At 37.7% G+C, this 13,950-nt stretch overlaps 1 protein-coding gene across 2 annotated transcripts in view; it reads left to right on the plus strand.

Annotated features, from left to right (window-relative positions):
- Positions 1-6,379: 6,379 nt before the first annotated feature.
- Positions 6,380-13,950, plus strand: part of LGR5 (leucine rich repeat containing G protein-coupled receptor 5) — a 1,626,452-nt gene continuing 1,618,881 nt past the window's right edge. For both annotated transcript variants that reach the window (XM_044087987.1, XM_044087988.1), the window contains exon 1: positions 6,380-6,794. In XM_044087987.1, the coding sequence (XP_043943922.1) occupies positions 6,574-6,794 (221 nt within the window). In that variant the 5' untranslated portion in view covers positions 6,380-6,573. The remainder of the gene's footprint in view (positions 6,795-13,950) is intronic.

Consider the following 13,950-nt stretch of genomic DNA (forward strand, 5'->3'; position numbering starts at 1 on the left):
ATCATAGATATATAGATATATATATATGTGTGTGTGTATATATATATATATATATATATATATATATATATATATATATATATATATATATATATATATATATATATATATATATAATCCCAAAAACAGTAAGGTGCGCGGAGCCAAATATTGGTGCCCGGACTCTAATGTATACTCCACAATCGTTCCAGCACTCAAGAAATGATGAAAACTGCACCAGCAGAAATGTTCGACTGTTTATTGGCAAATCTGCCCACAAAATACACAGACCGGTGGCCGGTTTCGCTCGCGCACACACACACACACACACACACACACACACACACACACACACACACATATAGGGAGGGGGGTTAGCATTGTTTCTCTTTTCTGTGACTACATGACCATACAGTCATACATAAGTAACAGATGTCTGGGTTACTATATCCCACATGTGGGTGTATGCAAACTTGCACATCTGCAAAATGCCAGTTTAACAACATTTTCTTGCACTTCATGAAAAGCACAGAGCTCCAGGAGTCAGTATCCTCAGCAAGTTGGCTTTCAGTAAACTCAATGAGTTTGAGCAATATCAGTAGGTATACCTTAATGAGATGGGTCTCAGTGAGTTGGTTATCAATTAAATGGATGAGTTACATAATGTAAGGTTCCAGTGACATCCAAACCATAGACTTTTTCCTAGCCTATGCAACGTATACCAAAACCTACACTTACAAATTTATGATTGTGTGTGTGTGTGTGTGTGTGTTTGTGTGTGTGTGTGTGTGTGTGCGCGCGTGTGTTTTCATATGTCAGAGCACACCCCATAAGCATTTAATGTATGGCTTTCACAAGATATCCCTGATGTATTCCATGAGTGCACGATATAGTAATAGTAGGCACCTCTAATGGCAGGAAAATGGCTTTATCTCTTCAGCTAATCAACTGCTCTGGTATTGTCTCTTGTACTGGTTCAGGTTCAACACAGTATTAAGCCAATGGAACACTGCCTTCTTAAAGTTAGTTAACAGTCAAATTGTCCAATGTCTGATCCCATTGACATTCAAGCCATTATGTCCAGTAATTGAAATTGGAATATAAGGAAGGTTGTCAGACTAGTGACTGCATCAGAAATAAATTATTTAAATAACAAAATGTTAAGTGATAGATAGCTGTCTGAGAGAAGCAGGAAGACAAGAAATGGCATATACACTGGAGCACTGTAAAAATAAAGAAAACAGGTAAGTGCCAGCAGTAAGTAAGCCATTGATGAATTCACATATGCAGGCTGACAGCTGTGCAGTGATCTTTAGTATATTACTAATGATGCAGTGATCTTTAGTCTTTTACTAATGATGCAGTGATCTTTAGTATATTACTAATGATGCAGTGATCTTTAGTCTATTACTAATGATGCAGTGATCTTTAGTATATTACTAATGATGCAGTGATCTTTAGTCTATTACTAATGATGCAGTGATCTTTAGTATATTACTAATGATGCAGTGATCTTTAGTATATTACTAATGATGCAGTGATCTTTAGTATATTACTAATGATGCAGTGATCTTTAGTATATTACTAATGATGCAGTGATCTTTAGTATATTACTAATGATGCAGTGATCTTTAGTATATTACTAATGATGCAGTGATCTTTAGTATATTACTAATGATGCAGTGATCTTTAGTATATTACTAATGATGCAGTGATCTTTAGTATATTACTAATGATGCAGTGATCTTTAGTATATTACTAATGATGCAGTGATCTTTAGTATATTACTAATGATACAGTGATCTTTAGTATATTACTAATGATACAGTGATCTTTAGTATATTACTAATGATATATGTACAAGTAAAAAGAACAGCAGCACAGAGCCTGCTCTGTGACAGTAGAAAATCAATAGTAACATGCTAACTATTCTTAAATTGCTGCTTTCCCCGAACATGTGAATTCATGCATTTCATCTGTTTGTGGAGGACAGGGTGGAAAAAAATGGCCACAGTGTGTTTTAAGTTTTTGAGACTCCTGTTTATATTGTTTAGGTGATTGCTCAGATTACCTAAGAACATTGTCGATAACTGTTAACCAAGTAAGACATGGCAATAAATTCTCTTCTTTTTCATTCTACTTAGTCAGTGAACAAAAAGAAATAATATGAAAACAGAATAGGATGGATACCTTTTCCTTTTTAATGCCCAGTAACAATTTCTTCCCCTTTGCCAATGAGTGTTTTTAATGCAGAAACTTTAATACTGTTGAGATTTTTTTTTTTGCTGGGCATGCCTATCAGCAAACAAAATTGAAAGTGTACCATACTGGCTCTACAGCTTTGTCAAAAGCTGAAAACATACTTGTTTCCGCAGTCCCGTGCAACCCAAAAACCCTTCAATGAAGGTCATTCCTTCCAGTCACAGTGTAAAACATTTCGTAACCGACCTTAGGCATAGGCCAAACAGGCGGCCGCCTAGGACACTGCTGTAGTAGGGGTACTTTTTCAGTATTTGTTTGGTGTAGGTAGAGCAGGATGGGGACACCAGGTGGTGTGGTGGGGGGTGCCATGGTGCCCTTTTGCCTAGGGAACCAGTTGACCTAAGGCTGCTCCCGAAACATTTTCAACTCCCACTCTCCAGGACCACCTACTTACTTGCACTTGGGTCATTCTTAGTAAACCTTAGTAAACTATTTCTGTCCAGGACAAAATCAAAGCATGGAGTGGGCCCATTTCTCATCCCCAATCCAGGAACTGTCAGATTCCACTGGAGCTGAGTGTCTGCAGCAACAACAGGGGTAACTGGAAGACTAGAGGCTTCAATGTCCATTTAGTGCTATTCCTTCATTCATCATCATCCCCCTGTCCATACCATAGTGACTTCATAGTCTCATGCCCATGTTTTCCATGTTGTCCACTTAGGACATATACAGCATATATCTGCTATAAGTAGGATCAGATGTAATTAAGGGTTAAGTGTCAAAAGCAGGTTTTATATTCCCAAGGCAATACCCTCCCCCCAATAAAAAAAATAAGTGTGCCAGGTCTTTCACCTCTGGTCCATAAGTCATTTTCCAAATTCTGGTGTCCAAACTCATGAATATTCTGCTTATCACTATCAAAACATCTTCTTGCATTTAATTAACAAACTAAGACTACATCTTCTTGTATTACAGAGTGATACTCTGTGCATATGATGACTGCTTCTCTACAGAGACAGAATATAAATAACTATAAAAATTACCGGAATAATTAATGTTTTAAAACTTAAAAAACTGTACATAATAAAAGCTTACTCATTGGAAGAAATAACCCGATGGAGTACAGATAAAGAAATTACCAACGTCTCTAAACTCTAAAGCAGGCAATCTAGCTATGGTCTGCATTTGGGAATAAGAAATAAGAGCAAAACAGTATCGAAAATAAATAGATCTTAGGCAAATGACCCACACTGTGCACTCTGTAAGCAAAGAAGTGCGCAGAATAGCTATTCTTTCTAATGGGCAGCGTCTTATAAAATGCGAATTTACCTTGTGCTGCAGAATTCTCTTCACTTGAAATTACACTTCAACTTGTTTTATAAGTCAAAATACCCCACTCCTACACACACACACACACACACACACACACACACACACACACACAAAATACTGGGTTCGCATGAAGATTACAAAATTAGCCAGGCGTAGAAGTTCTGTTACTTGGAATATTTGCTGTCAGGACCTTGCAGTATGGATCGCTTAAACAGGTAAAACAACCACAAATGGATACAACATTCAGTTCGAAACGGATTTGCAGAGCAGCGTTCCGAAGCTGTCATCTTGCATGGTCTCTGAGTCAGATAATGAAGGATTCATTTGATATTAGCAGCATTACTGACTTTTACTAACAGTGTTCTCTCTCTCTGTCTCTCTCTCACACACACACACACACACACACACACATATATATATATATATGCACACACACGCACATTTTTGCAAGTAGGTGTATTGGCGAATTGCGCCTTGCTCCTAGATAGTTGGACAACAGCAGCACTCTGACACAAGTTGGAGATCCATAAAGTAAAACTTCTGAAGCGCAGCCTTGAAATTTTATGAAGTTAGCTAGCTGTCACGTGACAAGCCACCCTTCCTTTAAAGCAAACAAATCGCTCCTAAAGTGTTCAAATTAAAACCTGACAATGTAATTGTCAAGCATCCGGAAAAACGTTGGATTGATTTAGTTTGGAATTTAGTTTGTAAGCTGTTTGCCAGTATTTATGATTCCTTACTGCAGCATCCACCTAGTAAAACAAACTACCTGACAAACAGTGTTGAACTTAACTCCCTTCAAGACCTCCCAAGCATTTTCTGCATGTTGTGCAGCTGGCAGGACAACTAAAGACAGGAGATATTCTTTGCATACATTAAACTGGGCAGAGTCTGAAAATATACAAGAAATTGTATTATAAAAATAAATAGAAGATTCTTTTAAGAGTTACCAGAATCTTCAGGAGCGCCCGTTAGCAGCACTGTGTTTGGTCTGTAAGCTAAAACTGTAATCATTGACCTCACCTATCCCTGATTTTCTCAGAATGAGAATGATTTCCCTGAGATGCATGCTGCGCTCCCCATAAAGCGTGTATTCTGTCAAGTCATTGAAGATTACCTTCACGAAGTAATGCCAGTTGTTACAGTTACAGTTTTCTTATTCAGAATCCAAATCCTGTGAAACACTTTAAACTTGTCTCTGATGCATACCTCTTAACTATCCCTAATTTTCAGGAACGTCCCTGCTTTTGACTTATACTTTAGTTGCGTCCGTCTTAACCTCTCCCTAAACTGGTGACTTCGATGAAAAAGGTTGTGAATTGTACTTAATAAAGAATGACAATAATTACAGCAACATACGTCTTTTACTTCAGAAAATGTATATTAATTCACATGCTCTTGTTCTGTCAATGTCTTAGGTAAATGGTACTAATATCTTAAGTGTTCCTAACTGTCCCTGAGTATTTCTAGATTTGTCCCTTTTTCTGTTGAGATATGGCCCTGATTGGTTGAGAGCTATGCCCTGATGTTTTGTCTTTGACCCTCATTGCTAGAGATGTTTTATAATACCTGAGTGTAGCCCCTTATCTTTAATAGCTTTGCCCAATCTCGGAGGCAATATATTTATACTGTGGGGTTGCGGAGGCAGAGTCCCCACATCGAGGGTAAAAGGAGGGATAACCTTCCTCCAAACATGATGTTTGTTGGATAACCTTCTGAGACGCCGCAGAGCAGTTGTATTACAAAGCTGAACTTCTCGGAGCAAAATTAATGCATGCGGTCGACAAAGTAAAAGGTTGCGAGTCATTATTTTTGGCATTTTCCTCGATTGTTAATCTTAGGAATCAAAGAGCTATTAATAGAAAACTACTTTAATTTCAAATACTGGATGCAGTAAGAAAATAAACTTCTGCTACTGTATTATTTTTGTGAAATGTAGTTATCGGCTAGTACCCAAGTGAGCTTTCGATTAGTTACATTTTTGCCCAAAATAACGCGCGTCTAAGTGAAATACTTGACTCTATAAATACCAGATAAGGCGCTTCATCCCATTTTCATTTCGAGGTATCACGTTCACATTTTCTCCCCTCGGACGTGTATGTGTTTGTTTTATACACACACACACACACACAGATAGAGATATAGATAAATATTTAGATATGAATATGGATGTATAGTAACCTGAATAAAGGCGCGGGGTAGTGCTTCTCGTGGCTAAACTTAAACAGCCTGCACGTGAAGTCTGAAAACTTCATACATGCGGTTTTGTGACCCCCAGAACCAAACCATATTCCATCTACTTTTTCTATTTGCATTTGAAATATGGCATTTCAAGATGCATGTACTGAAATGATGGCAATTTGTTAAGAAATCCAGTAAGAAAACCAGTAGTGGCAGGTAATACGGGTTATAACTTTTTTCAAATCATAACACAGAGCAGTTCCACAAACTTCTGAATATGACATTGGATCAGTTCATTATACAGAGGTCACACTTGTGAAGGAAATGTATCGGTTGGTTTCATGCATGTCTAGTGATTTTAAGTGTGACAGATTTGCTGTAATTGCAATCAGGTTGATGTTAAGGGTTTTCAGTATATGCACACGCCTTCCACAAAACAGACCTTTAATAGGTGATGGATTGTTGTACTGAGGTACTAGTGCATACTGTTCCTTAACTGTGAGGGTCCTACTACTCTGGCACACACATAGCAGCAACAGCAGTATGGTATTGGACCTATTGTAATACCCAGCTGTTCCTCGCCCCTCCACTTGCAATGACGTCACAGAGCGCGCACGACAACCGGGGGCTCTTTAAAGCGCTACCATAGGGCAGCGAGGGAGACACTTACTACTAGTTTATTCACTTCTGCCTACAAGTAATACTTACACTGTCTTGTTGCTTGTTCCTTTTCAGACAAGAACTGCAAGGGCACTACAACCTCTGGGGAAAGGGATGTCATAAGTAGTCATTTCTGATACTTTGCACAGAGCCACGCTGATCGGTTAAGATCACTAGGGACAGTGAGAATAGTGCAAGACTTATCGCATCTCGGGAGACATGCTGCGTCCCATAGGCAACAAGTTTCAATGCTGTCTGCTGCTACTGCAACTGGTGCTAATAAGCATAGTGAGGGGCCGAGCAACCAAGCAAACAGTGGGTCGACTTAGCTGCCCCAGTCCTTGTCACTGTGATGGTGAGAGCATATTGCTGAAGGTGGACTGTTCTGACTTGGGACTCAACTCCGTACCCGCCAACCTCAGCCGCTTTACTTCCTACCTGTAAGTGAATCCCATTCTTCAATGCATGCAAACACTATTGCATAGGTGATCTGATGAACTAATTGAACTGTACACATGAATCTTCCTCAGCAAAAGCATTGTGTTAACTTAACGTCCAAGAATATAGACAATGCAGTGTGTGTGTGTGTGAGGGGGGGGGGGGTCCTCCTCAGCATCTACGTATGTCTGCTTATGAATGTGATACATTTATCTGAAGGTTATCGCATGTGTTCTTGAGTTGTCAATAGTTTTTCTCATAAAGCCCACTTGTAGACCATAGCATCCAATGTTTTAACAATTCTTAAGTTTTTGAAGTTTGTTGGTACGCGATTACATAGGTTATTGAAACTACACGGAAACTTTAGTTGAACAAGGATGCCAAAAGAATGGACACCAAATAATTCACGGGACAAGCTGAGAAGCTACGTTTGAGGTGTGTATAAATATAGACCACATAGGTTGCTCAAATTGTAATACTTAAGTACCGTGAATATACCAAGCCCTTAATTAATACATCCTATCAAGACGATTGTAAGCAGTATGAAAAAATGATTCTGTTAAAACGTGAATTTTGGACTTGTGTGTAATAAGAGCAATGGAAGTCGTTAAACCTCGAAATGTAAACCTTACTGAGCTATATCTGTAGCTGAAAGAATGTCACGTGTGTGTAACTTAGTCCTAAAGGAGACGTGTGCAGGGTCTGTGCACAGCATCTGCACCACCACACTTGACTGATACAATTTAAGTCAACAGCAAGACTGTACAGACACACACACGAGCAGTGAGATCAGGCTTCACCTTCAGGCTCGGCAGGACAATTCTGTTTAATTTTTAACCTATAATAGCGGGCTAATGCAAATTTCTTGGAAGGAGTCTTTCAGTAGTTACTGGAGTATCAGAAGAAAAACAAAGAGTGCAGCTACAGTTTGTGCATAAGTGTGTGTGTGTGTGGGGGTGCAAATGAGCTAATTATTTCTGCATTTTTTTGTTTTGTTTTTAGAGTGTCGGCACTAAGGAATTCCATGCCAAATATGATTCTTTAAAAACTTTTAACAATTGGAAGTATGCACAGCTCTGAATATCTTACTACAAGAAGCAAGGACAAAGCCAGAAATAATATGATAAAGCACCCAAGTTAAAGATCCATTTTTGCATACTAGTGCATAATAGTGGTAATTTAGAATAAACGCAATTTGTTTAAGAATCAGAATTTTATAATTCTAACCTGTGGTACTACGTATTAATTCAAACCGTTTTCGCTTTTTGATTCAAACTGCATTTTTTTATGAAGAACTGGAAAATATTCAGTGGAAAAACTCTGCCAAAACCAGTGACCGTTCAGAGGTATAATACACCTCAGACTGAAGACATGGCGAATATTTCAACTCTTTATACTATGCAGGTGGCACTTGTCTGTGTGGGACTTCAGCAGCAGGGTAGTGGCAATACAATCTTTTCGCGTTTCTAACAAAGGTTTATAAGGTGAAAAGTGCCAGTAACTTAACAATGCTAAGAGGAGGGAAAGGGGAAGTAGACAGGGTCCACGGACACTAGTAGAAATTTAGTCTGAATGCAGCCACCGACAACACAGATCAGTAGTAATCTTCGCACCTAGAGCCTGTCCAAAATCACCACCTCCACGTCAGTCAAAGTACTTTTAAAATGTAAATAATTCCATCATGTGGCGCAAACTCCTTCAAATCAGGGATCCCGTCCACCACTTTTGCTTACCAAATGTCCCAAATAAGCTGAATCAGTCATTTATGTCTTTCAGTAGTGCTTTATATTTTTCCACTTAGGAGCAATGTTTCTGTATTTATAGCCCATAGTCTTCTAAAGCACGCTTAACGCCTGTCATAAAAGCCATCCATCCCTCTGTCAGAATCTCCAGATTTTCATCTCATATTTTTGGTCTGTTCCACAAAAAAAGATATGGTTTACTGGTAAGTCATTGAGGAATGAAGTTACGAAATAATGAGGTACGTAATGACATACGTTTGAGTTTCAGACTTCATATCCTTCATAAAAATGCATGCTAACATAAACCCTGTTATGCTAGCAACTTTCTAAGTTTATAACAGCAATATTTAAAACCAGTCCCTATTTTGGGGCCTGTGCCGCCCCCCCCCCCCCCATTATTTTAGGCTTTGCCCACATTTCTTGTGCTTAAGAGGCTGAGAGATATGCATCATGTCCCTCAGGTCAGTTCAGTAATTCATCCTATATGTATCCCATGTGAAAGTAGGTGCTGTAGTCAGACAGTAATACATATCTTCTGTTTAATTGATTGCTACACCCAAAATCAGAATCTCTATGGGAAATTCAGACACAAGTAATGGATGGATTATATCTCTTATAAACATTAACACTGCAAGGCAAGCTAGAGAAACAATATTTTGGCATATCTTTTGTTATCTATTATTATTATTTTTCATTTCTGCAAACAGAAATTACCTTTCTACCCCTGATTGTCTTTACAAGCTTAACATAAGATTATAATATGAAAGCAGCAACATTTGTGTTTATACCTTGAAAATTATTAGACTTTGAACTATTCTGTTGCAATCGTATGACAAAGGAATACAGTTTCAGATGACTTTTGAACTTTAACTTAAGAAAGAAAGAAATACAATGATCTTCAAAAATGTATGCAAAGAAACTAAATCTGGAAATACACATATGACATAAACGGAATAAGAAGCGCATGTAAGTCAGTAAAGATGTGTAATTAAAGATGTGTACATGTATAAACTTTTTTAAATTTGACTGATATACTGACATGATAACTCAATGAAGCAGATGGAATGTCAGGTGCTGTGGAAAAAGTGTGCAGACTTTATGCCACTGCATGCAAAAGTAATGGCAGTGAATGGTCAGAATACAGTTATTATACCAATAAGGTTATTACATACGTATCTTTGGTTAGAAAAGAGTTTACAGTTTCCTAGCAGTCTAAGACTGGGTATTTATATCTTTGTAAGGCATTGTTGAGTGTGTGTGTGTGTGTGTGTGTGTGTGTGTGTGTGTGTGTGTGTGTGTGTGTGTGTGTGTGTGTGCAGCATGCCGGGAAGGGAAAAAACAGTTATAGGATGCAGACTGGAATGGTTTATGTCAGAACACATTTGTTTTTGTGCATACTGTATTGGATAACCATGTCAGTCTTTTGTGACAGTAGTTATGACAGGTTCTGCTTACACAGATATTAAGGTACTTATATTTGCCTTATAACATGCACACTTACCACCGTGACACAGTGGCATCACTGGAGATATTGTTCCAACTTTTAGTTATTACTAAGACAAATAATTTAATGATTAATGTTTATGAATAAACATTTAGAAAGCTGCATTATCTAAATATCAGCTGATAACTATGCTAGTACTTTTAATAAAGTACATTTGTCTCCCTAATTGTTGTCAATATATTAATATGTCTGAATGTCAATCATATCTGGTTATAGTCTCTGCCGGCTGACATAAGTATCCTGGAGTAAATACATTTTTAATCAACTCCAATAAATAAAAAAATTACATATTTCTCATTTTAAAGTTTGAAGATTGTTTATATTGTAATATTTTAAGTGTCAATGAAAATGACAAAAGCTTTGAATGATAATGAATATGTTACTACCATATGAGCTATCAGCGACATTTTAGATAGCACCTTAAAATGTACCAAGAAAACAAAAAAAAAAACAAGATAATAATGTTGCCATGCAATGCACAGCTGGTGTTTATACTGCACTGTCAGTAAAATGAGAGATCAACAGCTGTTAGTTGACATGGGACATGAACCAAGCACAGGGTGTATGCTGTTCACATAATTGTTCTGATAACTATTTTACTGTTAGAAAGCAGTAATACAGCTGTACAGTATTTGTTAGTAATCCTGGGTACATGGGATACAGAATGAAGCAAGATTTAGGTAGGTGCAGTGGTTATTTCTTCATAATGAATGCATTGTAACACTGAAAGGGCAAGCTCATTTAGCGAGTGCCAGTTAGGTAGGCCTTTAGCCTGATGTACGTTTCAGGTTTATGTTTGTTTTTTACTGTGTCTTTCTATGCATTCATAGCTCTCTCACTAGCTGTCTTGGTTGACATAGTACTCTTATATGTGTATACTAAGTATAGTGTTAAGAAGATGACTAAGGAATTGAACTTGGCCTCCTTTGGATAAAAGTTCATGCTATGCACTTTTCTTACTAAGTTCCTTAACTGGCTTATAAATATGGTAGAAAGGCTGAGTAGGCAGAAAATGTGAGATAATAAAAGAGTTAATTTTGGCACCCTGTTAAAAGTCTACATAGATAATAGTCAGTAAGCTCCAAAGAAAATACATAGTTTTTAGGTAATAAAAATGGTTGGCACCAAAGTTAGGTAAACAAGATGGAATGAGAACACCTATATATATATATATATATATATATATATATATATATATATATGCATATATGTGTGTTTTTGTTGCTCCTGTGCCTGCTGACAATCAAGCTGCTGTTACAGCCATCCATCTACTCCTCAGCTGGGTGAGATCTTTGGGGTCTAGACACCCTCCCCCTTCAGATGAGACCCACTAGAGCCCATTCATTCTCCAATCAGGTGAGAGAAATCTATGACACTGCCAACAACAAGAGAGCCATGGCAGAGATTTTAGTTGTAAATTCTTAAAAACATCTCCTTAGTGGTGACATACAGCTTAGCTACTGAGACAAGCCTTTGCAGCACAGCTAACAGATGATGAGCTACAAAATCCCTTCCATTTGGATGATGCATGAGCAACAGTAGTGTCTGTCCTCCAAACCCAGCCCTTCCACCACCTGAACCACTAAGTGAACTCAGTTATCTCAGTCTATCCCTCTGCTCTACAGAACTGGGAAGGATTTTAAAAATTAATAAATGAGTATAAATCCTGAATGGGTGATCTTTATGTTGGTAGCTAGAACTTGGAGGAAAAAAAAGAAAGTAAGTCTGAGTGATCTTTATAATAGTAGTTAGAATCTGGCAAAAAGAAAGCAACATATTGTAACTTGGGATGAACTTTTCTACATACCTCTCAACCTCTTAAAGCAAGAAATCTGGACAAAGCAATCAATAAAAGTGGAACAAAGGCCAACAAATTAGGACGATTTTTAAATATTGCTCTTACAAACTTAGAAAGTTGATAGAATAACAGGTTTTGCATTAGCATGAATTTTCTAAAGGGTATAAAGTCTGAAACTCAAATATCTGTCATTATTTTCTAACTTCAGTCTTTAATGATTTGCCACTAATTTGCCAGAAAACCACAATTTTATGAAAAACGGACCAAAACTATTAGGCAAAAATCTGTACATTCTGTGAAAATCTGTACAGTTGAAAGGTATGCTTCTCTAGCCCTCTCCCACTTCACTGAGAAGTTTCCATTTGGGAAAGAGAAGTAATAATCAACATAGCCTTTGATATCAAGGTGATCAGGTAGTATGACAGATCTGTTGATAATGTAATGGTTACTCTTAGATGTGTTGAAAGACTGCCTCTGTAACAGGAAAAGGGATTTTTTTTAAATAATTTCTGACCTCCCCATCTTCTCCACCCTATGTCCATCAAGTGGTTATTCCCTATTGGCCCACTCATTTAGACATTTTCTGGACACTAGAACATTGTGAGAGAAAGACAAGAATTAGACATTGTGGAACTCATCCTGCTGGGAATAGCAGAGTTTTTGAATGTTCATAACAACCCCCTGCATACTGATAAGAAAGTATGATAAAAGCCTGCTATACTAGGCCACTGTGAATGTGTATTTTCCTTTGCACTACTGCAGCCGTAGTGAGATTGCAAGCACTCCTCAAATATGCTCATAAGCACACATTCCTAGTGTTATGCCAGCACTTATAGGCCTTTTCTCTGATATAGCAGCTGCAGCAAACCATTCCTGCCTTTGACTCCCTCCCATCCTTCCAGCTGTTTTAGCACTCAGGCTGCAAACTGAGCCTAGGCCATCTGGTGCATAAAGGCCAAAACATTGATGTCATTGAGCTGGTATAGAAAGATGATTTTGCCATATTATATGATCCTTCTAAGGCTGAGTGTCAATTACTGTGCTCCTCATATAGACAATATATCTCTCTAACATTGTGTTTAGCAAAACTGCTGCAGTCCACGGATGTCTAGAAGGTATGATGGAGTGGAAACATCTGTGCCTTGCAAACTAGGAGACTGAGTATGAATCCTATTCGCTTTCATTTGTGTAAGTTGTGCTTAATTTCTTGGACTGCTGGCTGTTCTCTTCTAGCCCAGAAGAGGACTTTCAGACAGGCAAAGGGACTATACTGTATGACACATGACAAGATTTGTAACAGAACCAAATGTACAGTAAGGGAAAAAAAAGTGAAAAGTTCAATAATAACGTGTAACTATCTTTCCATGTGGGTAGTAAATACAACCATTACATACAATGTAACTGAAATTAGGCAGCATTCTGGGGTTTTACCTGAATAGTGTTTTTTTTAAGTGATTAGTGATATGTCAGAATGCACCAGTGGACCAAGAGTTGATATGAAGTTTCTAAGAAAGCATAGAAACAGACCCTTTGCTGGCCAATAGACAATACTACTTACACATAATATTCCCATTTTCATGATCACAAATAAGTTGCATATCCTAGTTAAAAAGCAATATGTTCTTCCTCACAAACTGAAGACATTGCATATGTCTTGCACCTTTTTGAATTTGTCATATTTGACCCATTGGTTTCTTTAGGAATGTTAATTAATTTGTCCATGAAACCCTCTCTAAAAACTGTATCCCATAATTCTTGCTGTATTTTCCTTTTTTTCCTGCTAGAAAAGTGCTGACATCCTGGACTTCACAATATGTATGTACCTTATTCTACCTATCTTCCTTTATTTGTAGGTTATTTTACGTTATTTTATTTATTGATTGATTGATTGATTGCCAGATGAGTTGTGATGCGGACTGTATATCTTTTAAAATGCTTTAACCTGAGTTGCTCCTACTATTTGAATTAATGGAGCCTGAACCTCCAAAACTGTATATTAATCCAGAGTTTGGTCACCACCTTTCTGTCAGTTTAGGATGTGACCCACTCTCACCGTAACACAGAATAATTTGTGAAATAAATTACATAAACATATTCTAAAAGGGGCATAACAT

This window comes from Protopterus annectens, chromosome 11.part0 (genome assembly GCF_019279795.1).
Source record: "Protopterus annectens isolate FY-2018-M chromosome 11.part0, PAN1.0, whole genome shotgun sequence".
NCBI classification, from domain to species: domain Eukaryota; kingdom Metazoa; phylum Chordata; order Ceratodontiformes; family Protopteridae; genus Protopterus; species Protopterus annectens.